The sequence below is a fragment of the Hemiscyllium ocellatum genome, chromosome 10 (assembly GCF_020745735.1).
Source record: "Hemiscyllium ocellatum isolate sHemOce1 chromosome 10, sHemOce1.pat.X.cur, whole genome shotgun sequence".
NCBI lineage: Eukaryota > Metazoa > Chordata > Chondrichthyes > Orectolobiformes > Hemiscylliidae > Hemiscyllium > Hemiscyllium ocellatum.
The window spans coordinates 28,479,564-28,507,109 of NC_083410.1; the positions used below are offsets into that span (position 1 = coordinate 28,479,564).

At 42.9% G+C, this 27,546-nt stretch overlaps 1 protein-coding gene across 1 annotated transcript in view; it reads right to left on the minus strand.

Moving 5' to 3' along the window:
- The window catches only part of LOC132819701 (calpain-2 catalytic subunit-like), a 72,807-nt gene that overhangs the window by 37,983 nt on the left and 7,278 nt on the right, over window positions 1-27,546 (minus strand). Inside the window, exons 3-4 of the mRNA XM_060831364.1 lie at window positions 1,208-1,326; window positions 422-555 (exon numbers count right to left, since the gene is read on the minus strand). Coding sequence (XP_060687347.1) covers window positions 422-555; window positions 1,208-1,326 — 253 coding nt within the window. The remainder of the gene's footprint in view (window positions 1-421; window positions 556-1,207; window positions 1,327-27,546) is intronic.

Here is a 27,546-nt window from a genome sequence, read left to right on the forward strand (position 1 = left end):
TTGGGCCAAATGGCCTGTTTACACACTGTAGGGATTCTATTCTATGATATTTCTGCTGGATATGATTAGGCTCCTTCTAATATATCTCAAGTTAATGAGTGTGCCATTGCGACTTCTCATTCAAACCCTTAAGTTAAAATTGCAGTTGGGTTCCAATGTTTTCGTCAGGGTCAGGCAATTATCACAGCAAAATAAAATCCCACCTTGAGTGGACACCCTTGTGTTCTGCTCGATAGAGTTGGTTACAATCCAAAACTGTCATCTTCCAACGGCTCTAAGCTAGAGATGCATTTACCCGCTTCCCAGGAGAAAAGAGTTACACAGACATCAAGAGTAAATGAACAAATCAATAGCTGTTAAGAGTGAAACCACTATTTCCACATCCACAGAAAGAACCAGAAAATGGTCATAATGAACTTACTTTGAGTAGGCTTTCTCCAGCAGGGCACTCCAAAACTCATTGCCAGAAGCTGAGTGCACAAATATCAGCTGATCATCTTTTGTGGGCAACCTGTCATCAATCACCACATCCACCCATTCGCCATACTGCCAGAACTGAACACGAACATCGAGATGTTAGCACACTGCAGGAATCGAGCTCACATCACTCAACATGGCCTAACAATCTAAATCATAATTACATTCTGTCAGTTTCAACTGCTCTTAAAACTTTCGAAATTCTGCATCTAAGTGTGCCAGTTGGAACTGCTTTTCCCAGCAGAAGAGTTTTCCCTCATTTTAAAATGATCAAAGGGAACAGAATTAATAAAACTCTACTGTAAGACAAAGAGGTCCATTATGAGTGCCATTGATATAAAGGGAATAAAAGGATATTGAAACAAAGTACACAGATATTAGATCTATTGTTCATTTAGAAGATAAATAGTAACCAATTGTTTAGCTTATAGGCTTCCGTGTTCTAACTACTACATTCACTGCACTCCTGAAGATGTATGGCCCCAATTTTCACTTCCTCTCAATGTGGTTTTTCAGTCCTTGTTCCCCTCATTCAGTCACCCTTCTTATCTCTTCCTCATCCCTTAGCCCTTGCACACACACTTTGCTCTCTCACCAGCCCCCATCACGTATATGCTCTCTTATCCCTCTCTTAAGATAAGGCTCTCTTAACTCGTTCACTTAGAAACAGAATTCCTTTCATAGTCCTTCACCCTGCCTCTCAGCAAAATGTAAAATTAGCAGTGCTTACCTGGAAATGGAAGATTCCAGCATAATCAGAGTCAAATTCTTGTCCACTGGGAACAACCTTGCAAAGAACCTCATGATTCAGGGTCAGCGAGGCAATGGCAGCCAGAAGCCAGCAGTCACCTGTAAAAGGAAACCAGGAGGAAACCAGAGAGTCATTTCACGTTCATGTTTCCCCAATCAGTGCAGATTAGATGCATTCAGGTGTCAGGTTTGTTTATTTCAAAGTTCTGGAGAGAAAGGTTGAAGCATTTGGAACAGTGTGATTAAAACCTCTGGGCTGAAGGGGGAGGCGGGGATGGCACAAGAAAGGAAGCATTCCTTGAGCATCTTTACAAAACTAGCTCTCCTTAGACAATTGAAATGGAAGTGTCAGCAATATTCCACTTCGTCACCTCAATAAGCTCATTACTAACCATCTATTCACCTGGTTGTGAGGGCTTTAATATTGCTTGTGTAAACAGCATCTCATATATACTGAGCACACAACCACAGCTTGTCTAAGAGAAGACATGACCACAGCATAAGGTAATTCTTAAAAGTCCTTGCGCAGAAACAAGTTCAGTTTGGTGATCTTTCCCTCATCTGTTCATGTATCAAAATCAACAATTATATTTCAAAATAATGAAGTCCAGAGGTTTGTGCTCCAACCTGTGTTCCCAATAAGAAGTATTCTTGCAGAGAGCACTGGCTGGAGAAGCAGTCTATAATGCTGTAACTCTTTCTTTTACTCATCCAACTTCACTGTAAAGGACTTTGGAAGATACCAAACATTCTTTGGAAATCAGCACAAACCAAAGGGTTGCCAGAATGTGATAATGTGAATGTACTGATACAAGCGTACTTTCAGTGGGAGTGTACCCAGGCTGGACAGCTGCCAGACTTGGGCAGTTCCATTCATTTCATTAAATATATAAAGTTACCTCTGGAGGTAACCTCTGAGCAGGGTGCTGTGAGCAAGGAAATAATGTTTTAAAAGTATTTCAAGCTGAGATCCTGGAACTGAACACTGTCGAACCTGAAGGCATTCTGTTTCCATAACACGTGAGAGGCTCCAGTTACAGTGACAATTCTAACTCATGTAGTGGCTTAATGTAGGAAATACTCTATAAATGGTTTGCAGAGGAGAAATGGATAGCAAAATGGAACCATTTGGAGTGATGACCAGAGTTAAATAAACTATACTTTGAGGAGATCAGAAAGGGAGTCAGGCACACTCATTTGACGGTGTCGTGTGGACTCAACTCCAAAGATTAGAACTAAAACTGGGGATAGTGGAGTGCAGCTATGAGGAGGCAGAGTTGGTGTGGAGCAGATGACCGATATTATAAATGAAACCCAGTGTCACACTGAGTACAACAAATAGGTTCCAATGTAAATAGACTGCTTCAGTCTAAATACTGTTCAGAGAAAACCCTTGAGCCAAAAGGCACTCAACTGCTTCCCTTTCGTCTGAGCTGGAAATCCTTCCAAGAAGGGAACAGAGTAAAAGATTGTCTATTGATATGGAATTTTGAAGTCTCCCCCTATTTATGAAACTCAGCGTTGCACACGCCTACACTAATAAACATCCTATGTCAATACTGAGACATGTTTTTTGCACTGATAGTTTAGGCAGTCACACATTTCAACTGGTCTGAACCTTCAATGATTTCTATTTAATGTTGAAAATAAAAAAAGCTAATTCCCATCTTCATCATTAAATATAACAGACTTTTTAAAAAGGCAGAAAAGAAAGACAGAAGTAGCAGGAGGGTTGAATGACAGGATTAGGAATTTTGGAAAATTCTGCATACAATCATATATTCACAGTATTGGATAAATCTGAATTAGGGAAGAAGGCCATTCAGCCCATCATATACAGCCATCAAGCCTGATCCTATTTTCTAGCTTTCCGTCTAATAGGTACAGCACTTCAAGAATTCCACTCTGTTTGCAACACCTTTATCCTTCAATTAGGATGATTTCCAACCATGTCCAGGAGGACGTTCCATCTAATATAACTGCCAGCCAGTCAGACATTACCATCACTGCATGATGGCGACATCACCATGAGCAGTGGCCAATGACAGTACTGTGGGAAATCAAGAAGACAGCATTCGGCACTAGATTCTGACATTCAGGTACACCCAAAATATCTCTGGAGCCAGTCCAACAGGTCATTGGTGGGGGGGGGGGGGGGGGGGGGGGGGGTGCGGTTGGATTGTGACACATGTTGGACAAGTATGACGGGGTACAAAGCTGGATGATGGAGGCCAAGATGGGAAAGGGAATTTGCACGAGGGGTGTTGGCAGGAATTATCTATAAATGTCTCTAAAGAATAGTTTCACTGGCCAGCAGACAGCTGGGCTTAATCCTGCCAGTCACATCAGATTGAGCTCTGGACTCTTCTACTGTTCCCAAAATTAGAGTGAAATGAAATCCTTAATTCGGCATTAAACCATTTCATGGGGGTTATAAGTAGGCCATGGGCAGGCAATCCAATGAAAGCCTCTTCTGCTGCTCATAACATCATGGCGGAAGAAGTGGGCTGGCAGCAGGAATGGCACAAGTAACACAGCACCCTTAATGTACAGATCCACCCGTATGTTTTCCTTCCCACGATAATTCAGCCCAACCTTTAAAATTCAGCCTATGGTGACATTTTGCCAAATAATAGAATTAATGCAAGAGTGTCGATGTTTACTGGCCTGAGCTGTTATCCCTTGCACTCCTTTTGCTAAGTTCAAGACCCTACTTTGAAAATTGATAGCTTTCCCAAAGTTACACCTGCTTTCCTGCTGTGATTCTTCTTGCTTAAATTTGTTTTGCTTTGTTTGTGGCTTTTTTGGGTGGCATTGCCCATTTCCCTTTCAGTTTCACCATCACCGCTATTTGCCAACACCTAAAATCTACCTTCCCTGGGACTCTGCAGCTGTGTCAATCATTCTATGTTCGCCCACAGCCTCTGCTGCCCTTAATGCTGTTCCACTCTAACTTGTTGCAATGCACACAATTGACTTCCCTTAACCTCCATCATTGTCAACTCCAGAGTTTTTTAGATTAGATTCAATTCCCTACAGTGTGGAAACAGGCCCTTCGGCCCAACCAGTCCACACCAATCCTCCAAAGAGTAACCCACCCAGACCCATTTCCGTCAGACTAATGCACCTAACACTATGGGCAATTTAGCATGGCCAATTCACCTGACCTGCACATCTTTGGACTGTGGGAGGAAACCGGAGCACCCAGAAGAAACCCACACAGACTCAGGGAGAATGTGCAAACTCCACACAGTCGCCCGAGACTGGAATCAAACTTGGGACCCTGGCGCTGTGAGGCAGCAGTGCTAACCACTGAGCCACCGTGCCACTCCTTGAATGCACTCCGCCCATAACTCCTTAGCTAAATGCTGCTTTCAGATCTTTCTGAAAAATGGGTATGATAGGGACATCCACCTCTCGCTCACCAAAGCCATCATTTTGACTCTGAGCAAATGGATTTCTTCTTCTCCTTGACTTCTTGCCCAGGCTAAACTGAGACTTGCTAGTTTGTACAACTCATAGCTATGTTTTGAAATCCTTATCTTGTGTTGGATAAGGCTGAAGATAACAGAAATTGATAAGAAATAAACTGCCAGAGGAAGTGGTGGAGGCTGGTACAATTACAACATTTAAAAGGCATCTGGACGGGTAAATGAATAGGAAGGGTTTTGAGGGATATGGGCCAAGTGCTGGCAATTGGGACTAGAGTAGGTTAGGATATCTGGTCAGCATGGATGAGTTGGACCGAATGGTCTGTTTCCATGCTTTACATCTCTATGCCTCTAAGAAGCTTTACAGTGGGCTGTAATGTGAGTGGAATTACGTTAAGTCATTCAGGTTTTTTAAGAGCTACTATTGCAGGAAATCAGTAACTGTTGTCTCTTCCCAATAAGGCACGCACATGGACAAAATTTTCAGGGTTGGTAATGTGCATAAATAATTCCAAATAAGGCATGCACTTAGCACAGACACCTATGTGTAAAGAGCCTGAGGAAATTAGCTTTCAGCAGAACTTCAAAGATTAACAATGCAGGAGATACCCCACGTCAGGAGGCATGGCGAAGATGTCAAGAAAAGTTCCAGCCTGGCCAGCTAATAATGTTTCAGGTTCATTACAGAATCCAGGGTAGTGAAAGACAGTGATGGAGACATCTTTCATAGTTAAAAACATCATTTAAGTACTTAATAAACTAATTGGGTTTTATAGAGCTCTAAGAGTATCTCTGTTTATGTACATGCTGTTGTCTCTCAGAGATGGGCAACACCTATCTATTATGAAGGTCACTTGTTTGTATTTCTAATACTTAATACCAACCACCCACCCACCGCGCCCCTCCCCCCACCACACACACACACACACACACCCCTGAACAACAGTAGCAACAGAATCCTTATTCACACCTTTACATTTGGCCCTAACGTTTCCAATATCTGCTTCATTCCCAATATTGCGAACTCCAAACTGTCCAACACACAGTACAGACAGAGTCTGGCAGGACCGAAGTCTGATGTGAGTGTGATCGTGGAGTCTGTGTATTGTGAAAAAGCTATTACTAATGCATAAGGAAGGCAATTGTTCTCCATCTCTAGAAGCAACATACCAATGGCAAACTTAAAATGATGCTATGAAAGCAACTATCATTTTGATTCAAACTGTAGCCAGACTATGTTCTTAATTGCTAAGAATGGGCAAAGCATATGGCTGACCTGTGGATCCTCCCAAGCAATGGTAGAGAAGTGTCTGGGAAACTGGGAAGGATCAATCTGTCCGAAGTACAGATTGCAATCTGTAGGAATGCACAAAATCACTGACAAATTCAGCACTTGCGAAACTGAGTTTCCATCCTGGAATAACTTTATCCTCATACATCTTGTCCTCTAGAGTATAAACCTGTTATGACTTTTAAAAACAGTTCTAACTTATTTCCGAGTTTCCATTTGAACTTCAAGACTATTTTGTAAACTAAACTTCAAGCTGATTCTTCTCTTTGGTTCATATACCACAGTAGGCCCCAGTGCATTGAGAATGAGCTTGCATGCCAGAGAGATTGATTTCTAGCTCAATATGAAGCTAATTATCACAGCATTATTTGAATGTGAATTGAAACGACAGAACTAACGAATACAGACAAGACTTGGATCAGTTTCAGTTTTTTTAGCATAAAGAGATGTCAAATGGAGTAAAAATCACAACACCAGGTTATAGTCCAACAGGTTTAATTGGAGGCACACTGGCTTTCGGAGTGCTGCCCCTTCATCAGGTGATTGTGTGAAGAGCGTCGCTCCGAAAGCTAGTGTGCTTCCAATTAAACCTGTTGGACTATAACCTGGTGTTGTGTGATTTTTAACTTTGTACACCCCAGTCCAACACCGGCATCTCCAAATCAAATAAAGTAATTTGCCTTTGCAAACAAAAAGTTATTTATGTCGTCTTTTGTTTGCACCTGGTCAAACTGGTTTATCATTCACCCATTTCATGATTTACATTCATCACGACTGCCTAGATCAAACTAATTCAATCTATATTTGTATTTAGAAATGATGAGGTAATGCAACAGAACCACAAATGCCAAAAGGATAAAAAGCAGGAAATGCGCAGCAGATTAATCAATACATGAAACACAAAAGTATATTAGCATTCTGGGTGTAAACCAGAACTCAATCTTCTCCTTCTTTCAGATCAGGTTTGTTCACCCACTTCCTGTTTTTATTCCACATATATCAGTAAGCAGAACTGCTTTTTGTCTTTGTTGCATTAGCCAAAGTGTACACATTGAGATTTCTAATGTGATCATCCATTAATATTAGCTTCTGAAAAAAAAGATTATGAACAGAACTATTTTTAAAATGGCTGCTGTAAAACAACTTACTGCAGTATCAATGTAAGCGTTTAAACAGCAGATTCCAGAAATCTTCAAAAACGGACATTCAGCACCCAAGGAGAGAAGAGACTGAAGGAAACATATTATAGACCATCTGAATGAAAACATTGCCCCTCAGGTCCCTTTTAAATCTTTCCCCTATCACCTTAAACCTATACCCTTTAGTTTTAGACTCCTCTACCCTTGTAAAAAGGCCTTGACTGTTCACCTTAACTCTGCCCTCATAATTTTATAAACTTCTATTACAGTTTCTGGTTGTCAAAATTCTGTTCTTGTCCTGTGGAATTGGGTCATCAGTGTTTATTTAGTATATGCGGACAACCAGGTATTAAAACTGCTCAGGTATCCTACTACCAAGGTTGGTGTGGTTTGGTACTCGCCCATCTGGCCAATCACCCTGATGATCTTACCCACATGCCTGCATGATAATTAAATGTTCCTTAAGTTCAGCCAGGATGGATAGGTAACTGGAGTTAAAAAGTGTGGGCGCTGGAAAAGCAGAGCAGGTCAGGCAGCATCTGAGGAGCTAGAGAGTCAACATTTCAGGCATAAGCTTTTTATCAGGATACAGCATTCCTCATGAAGGGCTTACGCCCAAAACATTGACTCTCCTGCTCCTCAGATGCTGCCTGACCTGCTGTGCTTTTCCAGCACCCACACTTTTTGACTCTGATTTCCAGCACCTGCAGTCCTCACTTTCTCCACGTAACTGGAGTTGAGAAGTAGGTGAAGTGTGAAATTCATTCTCGCTCATTTTGGACTACTTCCCAAGTTGGAGTTCAATGCCTTGACATTTAAAGAGTTTTTATACTTCTTTCATTCCTTGAATATTTCCCACTTGTTGTCAGTAGATTTACTTAGTAAGTTTTGCTGTGGTTAATCTATTCGTAATCTCTTCAAAGCTTACCTAAAGTTAAGAATCTGATTTGTGGTTTTTCCTCATCTAATCCCAACATAATATTAAATTCAAACACATTTTAGTCACTTCTCCTAAGATGTTCCCTTACTGACAGATTATTAACTAAATGTGGTTTGTTATTCATTACTGATTCCAGTATGGTCTGTACCCTTCTCTCTCTAAAACACAAAATGAACTGTTTCTTTATGTAACATTGCTGTACAAAACTCCTGAATATGTTTTAGAAAATTCTAACTTTTTTTGCATCAATTTAAAACACCCTTTATAACCACATTGTCTATACTATACCCTTCCCTATTGTTTATATTTATCTATCCACCCCATTACACCATTATTCTCAGTAGTTGGTTAGGTATGTAGACAACTCCCTATTGTGTTGCAATTTTTGCTTTCTCTTAATTTTGTTTCTTGATCAACAAAATCCTTACTTTTTACTGCTGCTATTGTGTCTATTATGCTCTACCCCTTCCTTTTATAAATCAATTCCAGGTCTGTTGAAAGTTCAGAGGGCATGAAGTGTATCACTCTAAATCTATCTTTAAGCCAGGTGTCTCTGTAGTGTCTAATGTATTAATCATTGTGCTTCTAACTTGCTTCATTTTCTTATTATGGCATGTAAAACCAAAAAGGGAACACTTATTTGGACTTCTGTACCCAACCTGCTCATCTTGGTTAACATATTTTTGACCCAATTAATTCAAGTCTGTTGCCACTTCTGTATTTACCTGATCTACAGGAACACTAGTGTCTCTCCCATCCTGGCCACCAAAATGATCACATTCTCCAGCAAGCCAAACCCTCCTTTCTGCACCATTCTTTCAACCCTGCAGTTGCTGACTTCATGATGTCCACTTGGAAAGCAATACACCATCTAGCACTGTGAATTATCTTTACAAATCTCATCCTTTCTTCAGTTCTTGTGTCCCTCAATCACCACATGCCTACTCATTCTCCTTTTAATGTTTCCTTCATTTGCTTCTTTGCATTTTATGCTCACTGATTTTGACCATATGGTATCTAAAGAGTTATGCTTCTTAAGACAAATCCTAGATGATCATGGTTCTATCCTCAGCTGTTGGTCACTAAGTCTCTTTAACAATCCTAATGACCAGTAAAATTGGTTTGAAAAAAATAGATATTCCTCCAAATGACATGAAATGTATTAAATTGACTCTGAAGCAGAATTTAAAACTCTCTTCTGTGACAAACTTAGTAGCGAGTGAGCAGTTTAATCAGGTGAGTGAGCAGGTGGCAAGTGCAGACCCCATTGCTTACCAGCATCCAACCCAATTACATCTCTGGGGAAAAAAAACACTAAAAGACCTCAATGCTGCCACCACTAGTACCAGCCCAGCAGCAGATCATGTGGCCTCCCAAGAGGAATGTAGTTAGTTGGGGGCTTTCAGGGTTGGACAGAGATTTCCCTCCTTCAACGGTACTTAGCGTCTGATTGAGGGAAACGGAAAGAATGAGCAACATTACCACCTGCTCTTGCTGCTCCAGCATTAAGTACCTGCGACCTGGGTTCCAGTGGCATTACTAGGGCTCAGTTGGATTCAGTGTATCAGCAGTAATCATTGCCTCCCCATTGGTGCTGCCTTTCAATAGAGCTGTCGGCCACTGATTGGCCATCAACTTGATATCCAGTTAAAAGCCCGAGTGGTATTTAACTTGAGGGTTGCTTTTCTACAGCATGGTGACGGGGGTGAGATTTCAGGACTAGACCCTTGACGGCTAAAGACACAGTTGTCAACGGTAGAATGGTTAAAATTGCAAATGTGAAAGAGGAGAGAAAAGGAGGAGCTCAAGTACCTTGGAAGATCACCAGGTTGTACAGTTTACAGAGGGAGGAAGGAGTGAGGCTATGACGGAATGTGAAAGCATGAGAATTTTGAATCTGTATGTTGCTCAACTGGAAACTAACATTAGCCAAGTACACAGAGACGATTGATGAACCCAACTTGACAATATGAAGAGTGAATTTTTGATGAACACAAATTTAGGGAGGGGGGAGGACACAAGTCCAACCAGAAGTGCCAGAATGAGCCAGTTGAAATATGTCCATGTTATGCATGCCACACTTACTACTATTAACTTTGCTTTTGCCATAACTATTTACATAATCAGCTCAACAGAAATTCTTCTAAAAATTATTGCAATTTTAATTCATTAGAATGAGTGCAAAAGTGTGAAGAGCTTCCCATTGAGAGCCTTGTTATAAACAAGAATCTCAATTCCTTGCATCAGTTTATTTGTCAAATTACATTAAGCATGTCTTCAGGCTACAGTTTACCTGTCCTGACTTGCTCATGAAATTCTTTCATTTAATGTAATGGAAAACTGTTGTTTGGAGACACTCACATGTGTAAAGGCAGAGGGAGTGGCTTTCAGAAGCCCCACCCTTGACCACTATTCATACTCCTGGCTCCCTCCAGGTTGCATAACAGGCGGTGAGTTAAGAAAGACACCTGTGGACCTTCTCACCCAGAACTTAATGGCAAGAAGTTATTAGGTTTCCTTCCAAGACCAATTTGCCCAAATTGGACCAAATTTACCCCACCCAGGTCAGTCTGCGAGCTCTCGGCTTCTTTCTTAACCAGAGGCCTGAACAATCCCCACTCTCCTCCGCCTGGCTGAACTTGTTCTCTTACTGAACAATTTCTCTATTAATCCATCTCACTTCTTCCAAGTCAAAGGAGTGGCTATGGGCACCTGCATGGGTCCCAATTATGCCTGCCTCTTTATGGAATATGTTGAACAATTCTAGTTCCAGTCTTACACTGGCCCCTATTTATAACCTTTCTTTCAGTATATTGACAACATCTTCAGTGTTGCTTCATGCTGTCCCAGGACCTTGAAAACTTTGCCTCCAATTTCCACCCTTCTGTAATTTCACATTGTCCATTTCTGACACCTCCGTTTGTTTCCTTGACCTGTCTGTCTCCATTTTAGTGAATAAACTGTCCACTGCGATCCACTACAAAGTAATTGTCTCCCATAACAACCTTCACTACAGCTCATCCAACCCCACATACTGCAAGGACTCCATCCCATTCTCCCAGTTCCTTCGCCATCTGTTCAGATGCCGCCTCCCTCCAAAACAGTGCTGCTGACATGGCTTCCTTCTTCCATAACTGTGATTTCCCACCCACTGTGGTTGACAGGGCCTTCAACCGCATCCCACCAATCACCCGTGCTTTCGCCCTTGTATCCACCCCATCACTCACAACAGCATAATCAGGTCCCCCTTGGTCTTACTTTTCATCTCACCAGCCTCCGTATGGAAAGGATCATTCTCTGCCATTTCAGACAACTCCAGCAGAACACCATCAATAAACACATCTTCCCCCGACTCCCCTGTCTGCATTTTGCAGATATCGTTCCCTCCAGGACACCCTAGTCCATTCATCAACGGCTAACACCACTCCCTCCCTTTTCCCACAGCGTCTTCCCATGTAACTGCAGAGGATGCATCACCTGCCTCTTCCCCTCTTCCCTGCTCACCATCCAAGGGCCAAAACAGTCTTTCCAGGTGAAGCAGCATTTCGCCTGTACCTTCTCCAATCCTGTGTATTTTATTCACTGTACCCAATGTGGCCGACTCTACATTGGAGAGACCAAACCCAGACTGGGTGCCAATTTGCGGACATCTCAGGTCTGTGTGCAAACAGGACCCTGACATGCTCGCATGTCCCCATGTCTGTCCTCAGCATGCTGCAGTGTTCCAGTGAATCACAGCACAAACTGGAAGGACAACGTCTCATCTTCAGATTGGGCACTTTACAGTCTTCTGGACTTAACATTGAGTTCAACCCCTTCAAACTGTGAACCATTTCTTTTTTTTTCTTTTAGCTTGTTATCATGTCCTCCTCTCTCCCATCCCACTTACTGTCCTTTCAAGTCTAACAGGATTTCCGTCATTTAATATACCTTAGGAACATACTTTCTCCACCAGCACTCTACACACCCACAATCCCCACCACGACCACCACAACCGTCCACCTCCCCCTCTCCCCCGAACTATAGCATAAATGCTGCTATCTCCACGCTTCACTTCAGCTCTGAAGTCTAGAAGACTCAAAATGTTAGCTGGCTGTCTTTCCAAGGATGCTTCCTGACCTGCTGTGATCTCCAGCATTTGTTGTTTTCATGTCTAAGTTTATGTGTATTTTTGATAGATGCTTGTAAGAGGTTCCCCATATCTTAACCACAAGGTCTAGGTCAATAACCTGTTTGCATCATATGCCAATGTCTGCTTCAAACTGATTTCAACTACAGCAGCAAGCTTCCTTTTTCTTAGAATTTTCAAATTTTACCACAATTAGCGTAATCACCACAATTTTCAATTTACTCCACAGTTATACTGCAGCATGGATATCTGAATGTTGAAAAATGCACTAGGTATGAAGCACACCATTTCTTCAGGCCTTGCGTTACCACACAGAAAGCAACTTACAGGAAAATTTAGGAAGGCTATAGCAACTTTCCATCCATTAATTTCAAATGGAAGGAATATCACAGGCAGTACATTTACTGATAAGCTGCTTGATGCATTCAAAGTTCTGTCAGCAACATTAAATCTTGAAAATTCTAACCGCATGTTTAAGATGGACAGGAACTGGCTATTATACTTCTGTATGCAGCAGATTCCCTTCCAGTGTTCAAACCATAATCCAATCTCATAACTGCCTTCCTTTGTTCAGCTTATGAGAGATGAGTAGCAGACCAAATCATCTCACAGTTCTGCAAAAGCCAAGATGACAAGTGGGAAAGGTGTTATTTAAAATACACAATATTCAGCCTGACTTTCCATTTTTCTCATTTCATGTTGTAATTGTTTATTCCACCTTCACAAAGCTGTTATGATGCCTGTTGTGACTCTATATAGGGCTGAGAATCCTCTCTCGCTTGCTCTTTCCCAGCATCTAAGAAACAAAGTCCTGCTTGCACACATCAGAAGAAAAAGCCTACTCAATTTTCGGCACAATCAGCTGGTCACACCTTTTATAAGTTGCTATGGTTACTGGCCTTGGCAGTTTATCCAAATGTAATAAGTGTCAGGTTGCAGTTTAACATCTAATTTGCTGTTGGTATACTTTGCTGCGAGGGGGGGAAACGAGAAGCCCACGTCAAAACACTGGTCTCAAAAAGAAAACAGAAGTATGAGCTGCCAAAGATGGACCAGCTTGACTTGGAGCAGAACCCCAAAATCTACCGTCACTGATTTAGACAGTGCCAACTGTTCACCGAAATGCATCAAAATTCCAATCCCGACCGAAAGAGGAGTGTGAGGGAGATTCAGGAAATGTCTTTTCATTGGCTTCAAAATATAGGAGATGTATTCCTCATTGGCTCCCAGCACTTAACTGGCAAACCCAATTTAAATCCCTTTGATGCGTAGATCGGAGACAGAAACCTTTCCACAACTGAGGGTCTCATTTTGCACAAAGAAAATCTTCATTCAAGGCGTAGGTAAAGATGGTTGATGCTGGTTACAGTTGAGATTTTAACACTGAGGAGGTTTGCGATATGCTCTTAGGTAATGAGACAACCCCAGGGCACACTAAGAAAGGTGGAAAAGTTTGATGACTGTACCAGCAGAAAATTACAGTGCAGGCATGGATTAGATTGCATTGACACATACTATTGTGCAAAAAAGTAAAGGATGGTCCAACTACATGCTCGATCAAGAGATCAGACGTTAACTTTCAGTTGATATTTCAAAGAAAATTAAAGCATGGCCTAAATAAATAAAATCAGAATGCTAGAAACACGTAGCAGTTCTGGCAGCATTGGGGGAGAGAGAAACTATTACTGGTTAGTTACCTATCATCAGAACCAGTCCGAAATATTAGCCCTTTCCCTCTCTCCCCATATAGTGCTAGACCTGCATTTCCAGCATTCTCAGTTTTTATTTCAGACTCCTGTTGTCAATGATACTTTGCTTTTGTATTTATGGCCTAAACGAAGTTAGTTATACTGCATACAGGCGATTCTGAGATATTGTGAATGTAAAGTTAATGTTTGAGGAAGTACCAGCAATTTAACTCCTCATGTTGGAGACAAACTGCATTGTCAGTGCTTCCAATGCAAATGGTGGGACCTGTACATAAATTCACTCAGTACTGTGCAAAAGAATAAATTGTGGTCAATTGTTCAGGACTGAAGGTGCCATCCTAGTAATGAAAGGAACCTGGAAGATTGCATATGCTTGTGTGTCACATTAAAATTTTACACGAGTAGATTTGGAATGTTTTGAAAATGCAAATATAATACATGAAATATCTGGAACTTAAACTATGCTTAGTCATCCAAACCAAGCTCCTCTCTAGCCTCTAGTTCAGATAGAAACAAGTGAAACTTGAGATGTACAAGTGGTACAATTAAATAAGTTCTCTTTTTAAATGACAGCTGTTCAAGAACTTACTAAGGATAGGTCAGGATTGGAATTTTAAGTTGTACTGAAAAACCAGATCGGTAACAATGTGTAATATAATCAGGCCTCGGGCCTGTGTGCCTCACCTCTTCCATCTTCAGACTCAAATCCAGACCAGAAAGACAGAAAAAGAACTGGTTCATTTGCAGGATGCATGATATTTTAATTTTAAGCACTTTTTCATTTTATCGTGGGCCGGGTGAGTTTTCCACAGCAAGTGTTTCATGTACAAATAAGTCAGATGTCCAGCCCACCATGTTTCTGCTCACCCCCATTGTACAGAGAGGGTACTCATATCAGAACCCTACCCTGCATTTATAAATTTTAAACAAAGGATAAACTGTGCTGATTAAAAGCTGAATAGATAATATGCTGCCTTCATCTGAATATGGTGGGTGTGGCAGTGAGATAGGAGTGGTTGGGCTATTTTTAAATGTCTATGTGAACAAAGGCATGGAGGAAGGGGGAATCTCATTCAGAGGGCACCAGGTACATCAGGGGCACCCCAAAGATGTTATCCTACCCCTCCTTCTATACTCCCTGCCCTACAGAATCTTGCTCCCTCTCTGGGCTGGAGGATTGCTCCCCACTATGAAACCTTGCTAAGGACCTTATCCGGAGAGTCAGAGCCCTCTTTGAGCTCTCACCTGCAACACTGGCTGTGCCCCCCACTGCACTCTGGTGTGGTTGGAATCTCTCAGGGGTAGGACCACCTCCCACCCGAGGGTGCAGAATTCCCAACTTTAACCAGTTATACCTGAGAGTCGGGCTTGAGAGAACTGAATAAACTTCCTTTCCATTGGTGAGGACGTGGGGGTCTTCCTGCTGTCCCCACCCGCTGTACATTTCTCTGTATATGATCGATTGTGAACCGCATTTAAAATGAAAATGTACAAACACCTTTGCACGGTGTAGAGATTTTTTTCTCTCCACTGACGCACTAACCAAAAATGTGTACTTTGCTACTGGGAATTGAATTTCAGATCTCTTATTGTGAACACATTTTATTCAGAACACTGTTTCATGTGTTCACAACTGCTTCAGAGACATGGCTGTTTTGGAAAGTTTATTAATAGGCAGTGAAGGATATATTTCGAATGATCATCACTAACTAATAATAGAGATACTTGTATCGTCTATAGCCATGAGTGAGGTGCTGGAGGACTGGACAGTAGCTAATGTTGTACTTTTATTTAAGAAAGGCTGGAAGGACAGAAAGCGTTTGGTATGCTTTCCTTTATTGGTCAGAGTATTGAGTACAGGAGTTAGGAGGTCATATTGCGGTTGTACAGGGCATTGGTTAGGCCACTGTTGGAATATTGTGTGTAATTCTGGTCTTCTTCCTATCAGAAAGATGTTGCGAAACTTGAAAGGGTTCAGAAAAGATTTACAAGGATGTTGCCAGGTTTGGAGGATTTGAGCTACATGAAGGGCTGAACAGGCTAGGGCTGTTTTCCCTGGAACGTTGGAGGCTCAGGGGCGACCTTATAGAGGTTTACAAAATTATGAAGGGCATGGATAGGGTAAATAGGCAAAGTCTTTTCCCTGGGGTCAGGGAGTCCAGAACTAGAGGGCATAGGTTTAGGGTGAGAGGGGAAAGATATAAAAGAAACCTACGGGGCAATGTTTACACACAGAGGGTGGTACGTGTATGGAATGAGCTGCCAGAGGAAGTGGAGGAGGCTGGTACAATTGCAACATTTAAGAGGCATTTGGATGGGTATATGAATAGGAATGGTTTGGAGGGATATGGGCCGGGTGCTGGCAGGTGGGACGAGATTGGGTTGGGATATCTGGTCGGCATAGACGGGTTGGACCAAAGGGTCTGTTTCCATGCTGTACACCTCTATGACTCTACGGTGAGTCTGACATTACTGATGGGTAATCTGTTGGAGCTGATTCTGAGAGATAGGATTTATATGCATTTGGAGAGGCAAGGACTGATTAGTCAGCATGGCTTTGTGCATGGGAAATTGTGTCTCACAAACTTTAGTCTTCTAGTGAAGTAACCAAAAAGATTGTTGAGGGCAGAGGGGTAAACATTGTCTTAATGGACTTTAGTAAAACCTTTGACAAGGTTCTGCATAGTAATTAGTAACATTAGACCACATGGGATTCATGAAAGCCTGTCGATTGGATTCAAAATTGGCTTAACATAGGAGAGAGGGAGGTGGTGGAGAATTTTTTCCTGGACTGGAGACCTGTGACCAACGGGTGTTCTGCATGGATCAGTGCTGGGTTCACTTTTGCTTGTTATTCATATACATGGTTTGGATGAGATATTTGGAGCCAGGGTTAGTAAATTTGCAGATAATACCAAGATTGGTGCTTGCATCAACAGTGAAGAAGGTTATATAATGTTACAAAGTGATCTTCATCAATCGGACCAGTGGGCTGAGCAAAGGCAGATGGAGTTTAATTTGAATAAATGCGAGCTATATAGTTTAATGGTAGGATCCTGGATAGTGTTGTAGTACAGAGAGATCTAGGAGTTCAGATAAATAGCTCTTTGAAAGTTGCATCACAGGTAGGTGGGTTGGTTAATAAGGTGTTTAACATGCTTGTCTTCATTGCTCAGACCATTAAGTATAGGAGTTGGGACATTATGTTGGGGTTGTACTGAGTGTGGTGAGGCCACTTTGGGAGTACTGAGTGCAGTTCTGTGGCCCTACTATAGGAAGGATATTATTAAATTAGTGAGGGCTCATAAAAGATTTACCAGGATGTTATCAGGACTTGAGGGTTTGAGTTATAAGGAGAGGCTGGGACTTTTTTCACAGAAGCATAAGAAGTTGAGGGGTGCCATCATAGATGGCAAAGGTCTTTTCCTGAGGGTGGAGCAGCTCAAAACTGTGAACATATTTTTAAGGTGAGAGAAAAAGGATTTAAAAGGCACTAAGGGGCAACGTTTTCATATAGAGGGTGGTTCGTATATAGAATGAACTGCCAGAGGAAGTGGTAGACGCAAGTACAATTACAACATTTAAAAGATATTTGGACTTGTACATGAATAAGAAAGATTTGGAGAGATTTAGGCCAAATGCAGGTAATTGAGGCTAGTATACTTTGGGAAACTTGGTCAGCATGGACGAGTTGGACCAAAGGGTCTGTTTCAGTCCTTTGTGATTCTATGACTCTATTTTCTTTGATTCCCATTCACTGAGGATTTGGTAGAATTTCTTAATGCCACATTTGGTCAACTGGATCAAGTAAGTTCTTTCCTTCCTATTGGTTCCCTTACACCTGCCTCATGGGCTAGCAACATAGTCTAGCAGCAATGCCCTTTAGGACATAGCTTAATAAATAGTGGTGCTACCAAGTCATTTTGGTGACAGACATTGAAGATCCCCAGTCAGATTATTCTGTGCCCTTGTTACTCTTGCTGCAACCTCCAAGTGGCGTTCAACATGGAGGACAGCAAATTCATCAGCTGAGAGTGGGAGAAGATGCTAATCAGCAGATAGTTTACTTGCTCATGTTTGACCTGATATCATCTGACTACATCGGGTTCTGGAGCAATATTGACATATCTCAGGACAAACCTCTCCTGACTGTGTTGCCACCTCTGATCCCACCCAGGGATTTTGAGGTCAAGACATTATCTGTAAGGAACAACTCTTTGCGAATGACTATATTATGCTGTCACCTAACTAGTCCCTGGCACAGCTCTGTCAATTTTGGCACATCATGTGAAGATACTGGTGTTGGACCGTGTTGGACAAAGCTAAAAATCACACAACACCAGGTTATAGTCCAACAGGTTTATTTGAAAGTACAAGTTTTCGGAGCGCTGTTCCGTAATCAGATAAGTAGCGAGGCAAGATCCAAGGACACAAAATTTATAGTAAAAGATCAAAATGTCATACAACTGATGCAATACATTGAACAAACCCAATTTCTGTTAAGTTTTAATCACTTAGAACGATTTGCAGGTTTCAATTCATTAATATGTAAATCACCGAAGTTCTTACAAGTCACATTCCCGAGATAACTTAAGGATTTTAAAAAGGTGACAGCTCAGCTCAACAATGCTTTAAGGGTGTGAGGTTAGAGTCTGTCTGTATTCCAACCTTGAGTCAGATGGTTCTGTTTCCAAAGGAGGAATTTAGAAAATGTCACATGGACTACAGATAGTGTGCTTTTTGATCAAAATAAAATGTGTCTGCAAATACAAATTCACCCCATAGGCATGCGTGTGTGCATGTGTATGTGTATAGGAGTGTGGGGAGTGTGTGCATGTGTTTGCGAATGTGATGGAGTATATGCCTGTGAGAGGGAGCGTGTGTGAGGGTCTGCATGAGTGTGTAAGAGTTTGATTGTGTGTAAGAGTGTGTATAGTGTAGCGGGGTCACCTGTAGTATGACATGAACCGAAAATGCTGGTTGAGGCCATCACCATGGGTATTGAACTTGGCTATCAGCCTCTGCTCAGCAACTCTGCGTTGTTGCATATCCTGAAGTCCGCCTTGGAGGACAGTCACCCGAAAATCTGAGGCTGAACGTAAAACTGCTGAAGTGTTCCCCAATTGGGAGGGAACACTCTTGTCTGGCAATTGTTGTGGGGTGTCCATTCATCCATTGTCACACATTTGCTTGGTCTTGTGGGGACACCACCCACCACGTGCGTGGCAGGCACTCATGTGACTCAGCCAACGTTGTCTCATATGCTGCAAGCAAGGATGCCCTTTGGTAGTTCAGGACATTCAGCCTCAGATCTTCAGGTGACTGTCCTCCAAGGCAGACTTCAGGATACGCATCAATGCAGTGTCTCTGGGCAGAGGCTGATAGCTAAGTTCAGTAACCATGAGGATGGCCTCAACTGGGATCTTGAGTTCACTGCACATCTCAGGTGACCTCACTACACTAAGCACACACACACACACACACTTACACATAATCACACTCTTACAAACTATTTTGTTCAAAAAGCACACAATCTGTAGGCAGTCAGTCCATGTGACATTTTATAAATGCCCATTTTGGAAAGAGAATCAGTCTGACTCAAGGTTGGAATACAGACAGACTCTAACCTCATACCCTTAATGCATTGTCTGAGCCAAGACATCACTTTTTTTTTTAAGAGCCTTATATTATCTCGGGAAACTTGAAAGTAGTTTTAGGATTTACATACTAATGAATCGAAACCTGCAACCATTTCTAAATGATTAAAGACTTAATGGAAATCTCGGTTTGTTCAATGCATCGCATCAATTGCATGACACTTTGATCTTTTACTATAAATTCAGTGTCCTGGGATCCTGCCCCACTGGTTACCTGATTAAGGAGCAGTGCTCTGAAAGCATGTACTTCCAAATAAACCTGTTGGAGTCTAAACTGGTGCTGTGTGATTTTTAATTTTGACATAAGCACATGCATGTTACTAAGAGGGGCTCTGCAGGCTCCCTGGTGCAGTGTGTGTGCCATTATTGTTTCTATTGGTTTCATTTCTACTATCAGTTCTTGTAGCAGCTTGATACAAATGAGTGGGTAACTAGGCCACTTCAGAGGACAGTTAAGAGCCAACCACATCATTTTGGGACTGGACTCATATATAAGACATACCAAGTAAGATCAGCAGATTTCCCTTCCTTAAAGGGCATTAGTGAAGCAGATGGTAATGGACTGGCTTTCAGTTTCAGAATTATCAGTTGAAGTAAAATTTCACCATCTGTCATGGTTCGATTTAAACCAATGGTCAAGAGTTTTAGCAAGAGTTTTGGTCTGCAGGTTAAAGGGCGGCACAGTGGCACAGTGGTTAGCACTGGTGCCTCACAGTGCCTGAGACCCGGGTTCAATTCCCGATTCAGGCGACTGACTGTGTGGAGTTTGCACGTTCTCCCCGTGTCTGCGTGGGTTTCCTCCGGGTGCTCCGGTTTCCTCCCACAGTCCAAAGATGTGCGGGTCAGGTGAATTGGCCATGCTAAATTGCCCGTAGTGTTAGGTAAGGGGTAAATGTAGGGGTATGGGTGGGTTGCGCTTCGGCGGGTCGGTGTGGACTTGTTGGGCCGAAGGGCCTGTTTCCACACTGTAAGTAATCTAATCTAATTACCATTCCAGTGACAAACCATTATGTCCCAATTTATATTTTAGTACCATTCACTAGTCTGTTCCATTCTTTTTAAATTCAACATGGATGACTTCACATTAATTATATTGAAATCCATCCAGCACAGTTTCGCCCATTACTTTAATCTCTAAGTATCTCTAATTTAATTTTTCTAGTTAAATTGCTTGCATTGCATCAATGTGCAGTTTAGATTTCCTTCCGATCACCTTTCATTAGTGAATACTATGAACAGTTGAGGTCCCTCTACCGTAACTTCTCCAGACTAGTCAGGTCTTGCCAAGGACAGACCTGCCTATTATCTTTCAGCTCAGCCCATTTCCCAAACAGATCAAAACTTTGCTGTAAATATTGTTAGCTTCAAGTTTAATGACTTAAGAAGAAATGTTTCCACTGCTTAGTGAGTCAATAATGGGGAGTGTGTGGTGTTGGGAGTGGTACAGAATAGACAGAATTAGTATGAGACAAATGAACAGAGTAGCAATAAGACATTCTGTTCCTGCTCACAGGCTATTAGAACATGCAATGCATGCTACTGTTACCAACTGGGGTAGAGTCTCTAACAACAGTCAAAAAGCAAGCTTGGTTCTACAAAAGGCAAAATATTAAAATAAGTCGAAGTGATCTTTAGAAATGAACAGTGGAGATATGTAAAATTGTCATCCAAGTTGAGTTCTTGCAAACACAGCTCCAAAAACCCTGTTCCATCATGTTTATGCAGTTGGATAACAATAATTCAATTCTGTTTTATTCAGATATAAATATCAACAGCTGGTACCACATAGGATTCACATTCCATCTATATACCCTCTTCGCAAGACCATTTTGTTTTAGCAGGGTTACGTTTCCAATGGAGATTCATCTCCTATGTAATACCATAGAACTCTTTGAGATTCATGAGACCAAATTTGCATGGCTCACCTGACAAAGGCAATACCTGCTTCCATTTCCATCACTTCTCAGCAGCACTGCTTAGATGTGGAGATGCCACTCCACACACAGCACCACCAATCTTGCCTGCTCCTTTGAACAGTTGGGCATTTTAGACAATACCCCCTGTAGTGATTAGACCAGGTTGGTTTCATTTTGATTGGGGTTGTTAACCTGGGCCAATCAGGAAAGCCTTGGCTGACCAATAATATAATCAGGAGGTTGCCCCGTACAGACTGTGTGGAGTTTGCACATTCTCCCCGTGTCAGCGTGGGTTTCCTCCGGGTGCTCCGGTTTCCTCCCACAGTCCAAAGATGTGCAGCTCAGGTGAATTGGCCATGTTAAATTGCCCGTAGTGTTAGGTAAGGGGTAAATGTAGGGGTATGGGTGGGTTGCGCTTCGGCGGGTCGGTGTGGACTTGTTGGGCCGAAGGGCCTGTTTCCACACTGTAAGTCTAATCTAATCTAATCTATTGCTGCACACGATCCACCTCTTCTCTTTCATCCACCACCCGGATACACCTTGACATGCCCATTTACCACCAAATGGTGGGAACTCCCAGTGGAGAGCTCTCTACATGGGAGTCCTCCCCCTTTCTCTCGGGGATCTGGGGTGGAGGGTGCTGCATGCAGCAGTCCCCTGCAACCGCAGATTGCGGTGGTTCACGGACTCCCAGCCCAACTGCTTGTTCTGTGGTGCTGTGGAGTCCGTGGACCATGTGTATATTGGGTGTGGGCATTTGCACTCCCTCTTTGATTTTCTGAAAAACCTTCTCCTCTGTTTTTGGTTGCTCTTCAGTCCCACGCTCCTGATCTTCGGGCACCCGGTGCGGAGGAGGGAGGGCAAGTCTGAAGACCTCCTCGTGGGTCTGCTCCTGGGCCTGGCCAAACTGGCCATAAACAGGTCCAGGCAGCGGGCCGTGGAGGGGGTCGTTAGGGCCAACTGCCTGCCCCGCTTCCGCGGTAACGTTAGGGCCCGGGTGTCCTTGGAGAAGGAGCACGCAGTGTCCACCAACACCCTGGCGTTGTTCAGGGAGAGGTGGGTGCCGCAGGGAGTGGAGTGCATCATTTCCCCCTCCAACGCTATTTTGATTTAATCCCTGCCCTCCCCTTCACTGTTTGATCACACAGCATTGCCCTCTTTGATGTGAAGGGCACTGCTTGTCACTGGCCACTCGGGTGTTTTCCTATTTTTCCTGGTGGTGGAAATTGAATAAAGATTTGTACACTTTGTGTCTTTCACTGTGTTTCACAGCTGCACACACACACACCATGGGTGCTGGCGAAAAAAAAAAAAAGCACTACCACAGTTAGGCGGTAGTGTGGGGGTAAAAAAAAATAATAATATAATATAATCAGGAGGTTGCCCAGTACAGACTATTGCTGCACACGATCCACCTCTTCTCTTTCATCCACCACCCGGATACACCTTGACATGCCCATTTACCACCGGATGGTGGGAACTCCCAGTGGAGAGCTCTCTACATGGGAGTCCTCCCCCTTTCTCTCGGGGATCTGGGGTGGAGGGTGTTGCACGCAGCAGTCCCCTGCAACCGCAGATTGCGGTGGTTCACGGATTCCCAGCCTAGCTGCTTGTTCTGCGGTGCTGTGGATTCTGTGGACCATGCATATACGGGGTGTGGGCACCTGCACTCCCTTTTTTAGTTTTCTTAAAGATCATCTTTAATGTTTTTGGTTGCACTTCTGCCCCACGCTTCTGATCTTTGGGCACTCGGTACAGAGGGGGGTAGAGCAGGTCAAAGGATCTCCTCGTGGGTCTGCTCCTGGGCGTGGCCAGACTAGCTATAAACAGGTCCAGTCAGCGGACCGTGGAGGGAGTCATTTCTGTCGACTGCAAGGTACTCTTCCGCGGCTACCTTCAAGCCTGGGTGTCCTTGAAATAGGAGCATTTGGTGTCCACCAAAACTCTTGGGGTCTTCAGGGAGAGGTGGGCACCACGGGGCTTGGAGTGCTTTATTTCCCCCTCCAATACCATTTTGGTTTAGTCCTTACCCTCCCCTTCACTTTATGTTTCATGTGAGCATTTCTCCTGTCAGGGCTTTGCTTGTCACTAGCTCCCTAGGCACATGGGTGTTTTTCCTGATGGAATAAAATAAATAACCAGGAGATTAGTACCTCCTCAGTCAAGGACTGACTTCAAGCTGGCTGACCAACCATACCCAATGTACTATGCACTAGTAAATAAAGGATGACTTAATTATGGGACCCAGCCTCTCTGGGCAGTTATTTCAGTGGTGACGGGAGAAACATTGTGCTTGAAGAACATTCGCTAGCAACTGTCACCTTGGAGTTGGGATAAGCATTTCCGGCACCATACCTCTATTTGGGAAGCTTGACTCATTTGATCCGGATGCTGCCTGACCTGCTGAGCTTTTCCAGCAACACTTTAATCTTGACTCTGATTCTCCAGCGTCTGCAGTCCTCACTTTCACCTCATTTGATCTTGTTGTCAAAGACTGGGCCGAGTATGTGGAAAGAATGCAAATGTTTTCTAGGCATTTGATATTGGGACAGATGAAAAGCAACAAGTAGTACTTCTGACTGTGTGTGGACCTGTGGCATTTTCAGTTACAAGGGGCTTAACTTTCCCAGAGGCAGCATACACTAAAACCTTCCAAGAGTTGACAGAGTTGGTTAAGGAATATTACGACCCCAAACATCCTCTAATCCAGAGATGCGATCGGTCTTATTTGGCTGTTAGAGAAATCCATATTGGGATTTTTGATGAAATTAGGATGACTGGCAGAGGCATGTGAATTTGGGTTAACCAAATGAGATGCTGAGAGACCATTTGGTATGTGGGATTAATGATGTAACTATGCAGAAGCACCAACTAGCTGAAACCCAACTGGATCTCAAACAGGTACGACAACTGGCTTTGCCATGAGAAACTGTGGCAAATGGAGCATGGGGCCTACAGGGCATCCCAGTGGAAGTGGACACCCTCACTTGTTCAACTGAGCTAGGGAAACATCACTGGAGTATAGGCAGTCACAGAGCCTCACACACAGAATGTCCTGAGTAGAGGGACCTTAGGCCAACCCACAGCAGAACCCCACATTAAAGCCAAGCTTCGGCTAAATGGCCAAACTGTTCTTCAGGATATGGTCCGACCAGCCATTGTCGTGGGAAGGTTGATCACACAGCCAGTTTGTTACAGTTATTCCTTTTTCAGGACTGGTTTCTGAGCTGGCTGACCACACTGTCAGTGTGTTATTGTTGTATTTCAGTTCTCACTAGGGAACTGCTGTTTTGTTGTTTCACTGGCTGGTTGCAGCCTGTGTGTTACTCTTTTTGTTTTTGAGCAAGGACTATGCTGATTTTGTGGCCTTGCACAACGGTTTTTAGTGCACTTTACTTTTGCATGTGTTTTCACCATTTTGTGTTTGGACTTAGCCCCTGTGAGTGCTCCTTTACAAATGGACAGTACCACTATGAGTGGGCCTGGGCCTCTGTGGATGGACCAGGCCACTGTGTGTGTGCTGTGAGGTGTATATTTGCTGCCTTCTGGAGTGGACTCGGTCTTCAGGCATGGACTCTGCCGTTGGGCATGGACTTAGTTTTGGTAATGGACTCAGCTTTTTGGTCGTTGGTTTTATCAGCTGCACTGTGTCTTGTGTATCCCTGGGTCTGGCAGGCCTTACTTTGAGCCGGTAGATTCGTAGGTCATCCTGAAAGCTGCCACCCCAAGAGGCGGAGGGTGGGTATGCCGTCCTGAACACTATCACCCCGAGAAGGGAGCGGACCAAGGGCTGGAATATGTGTAAGGGTGGCCCAGGGCCGGAAGGCATGTGGGCTGTCCCAAGATCCATTGTCCTGGGTGATATCGGGACGGGCAGGCCTGTCAGTCAAGCCAGGAACCAGAAGGGGTGGATAGGGAGCAGGAAGGAGGGCTGAGGCGGGCTACCTTTGAGTGGCCAGAAAGTGGGAGGGGCAAGCTGTTTGCGGGTTTACCAGGAGTATCTGTGTAATGTGCACGGTTTCGTTATTCAGTTAACTGGACTGTTTCACCTTTGGTAAGTTGAAGTAGGAATTGCGTTTCATCCACATTTACTTGTGAATTGGTTGTACGATTATGGTTTGGGGTTTGGCTTTATTGCCCCTTTCCCCTGTAAGTTGCTGTTTATTGTGAATTGTTGTTTCTTGTTCACTGTTGACTTTAGTAAACTGTACGAAAATAAAAAAAAAACCAGGCAATTAGAATCTCTTAAATTGAGGACTGACTCCAATCAGGCTAGCCAGCCACTGTCAGTGTACTGTGCAGTGGTAAATAAAGGGTGACTTGGTGATGGGACCTGGCCTCCCTGGCAGTTATTTCACTTGCTCCTCCTCCAACTCTGAAATTTTGATGGAGTCAGGTCAGAATATCATGGCATTTTACAGGAGTGTTGTATTATGGGGGAGCCCTAGCCCGAGGTCAGGAATCGTTTTACAGGTAAATTCAAAAGGTCTTGACAACTTTTTATGTCATAACAAAATGGTCGACAAGTTAAATAGATTTTAATACAGGTTTTGTCTTAAAAAGTTGATTGACTATTAAATTGGCCAGCACTGTGAAAATAGAAATGCATTCAGATACCTGAGGATAAATTAATCTTTTCTGCATTAAACAATAGCAATGTTCACAGTTAACTATGTCAGCTGTCCCCTGTGATTCAATCTTTTTTATTGAATGACAGTTCAGACTCAGCCCTCCACTTGTAAGCTTGAAAAGATATTCGAACTGTTTGATAGACAGCTCAGTTTTGTACTTTATGGAGTTGGGTGAGCAGATGTGGGGGCACACCAGGCATTGGTAAAATCCTCAAGGGGTTGGTGATAAAACTTGAAGTCACAGGACTATTGAAGGGGAATGAGTGACTGGAGGTTAGGAGGCCTCACACGGATCTTGTTAAATGGGACAATGACCCTGTAATTCAAATGGCACCTTCCACCCTCTGAACTCTCCCATTTAACTTGGAAATATATCACTGTTTCTTCACTGTTGCTAGATCAAAAATCTAGACAGCGCTGTGGGTGTACCTACACCAAATGGACAGCAATAGTTCAAGAAGGCAGTTCATCACCACCTTCTAAAGGAGAAGTAGGGATGGGCAATAAGTGATGTCCTATCACCTGAATGGATAATCTAAAAAGGGAGACTACTTTCTAAATGGGGCAGAAAGGTTATAACATTGAGCTCATCTTTTGGGCTGAATAGCATGTCTGGAAGCACAGACAATCTGGTTCAACCTGGGACAGGTTGCTGCATGGGGAACTGGAATGAAGTTGTGGAGTGTGTAGTTTCAGTTTTTTCGATGTTTAATCAATGGAAATTGCGAATGATTCATGGATGACCAGTGGTCATTTCCAACCCTAAGGCTTTATCTCTCAGTATTTCAAAACAAAACAAATTCTATCCCTACCTTCACACCCCCAACCCACAACACTCATCCCCCACCCTCCAGCCCACTCCTGTTTTCCTTTCCCAAAATTCATGAGTTTTTCCAAATTCCATTATGGTGTTGCTCAACTGTAATCACTCATACCACCTAAAAAGCAAAATACTACACTAAATCTGCTGAAAAGTTCTGGAATAAAAACGCCAAACGCTAAATTCATACACTAGTCAGTCAGTACCTGTGGAGAGGATAAACATAATAACGTTTTGTGTAAAGTTGCTTCTTTGAAGCACAAACAACTAGAATTTCCACAGGATTGTTCTGATATCTTCAGTTAATCTCAATGAAAATCTAAAGGGAATGTTAGTTTTTAACCAGAACTCTCAGAATTAAATGCCTTTGTTAGCTCCTACTCAGAGCCTTCATAAGTAGCTCACACCAAAAATATTATTCTGTCTAAGTGCTCCTCAGATCACGGCTAATCTTATAACTTGCCAACATTTATGTTCTTGTTGACTACTTTCTCTTTGGCATAATTCTACAATATTCACCTCAGTCTTTCATCTAGTTCTCTCAATATCAGATGTTTAAAATGAAGTTATATTTTATGTGCAGTAGTTGCGAGCATAACTTGCAATCCTTGGAAGGAAAAAAAGTGAGTTCTATATAACAAATAGTATTAAAAATA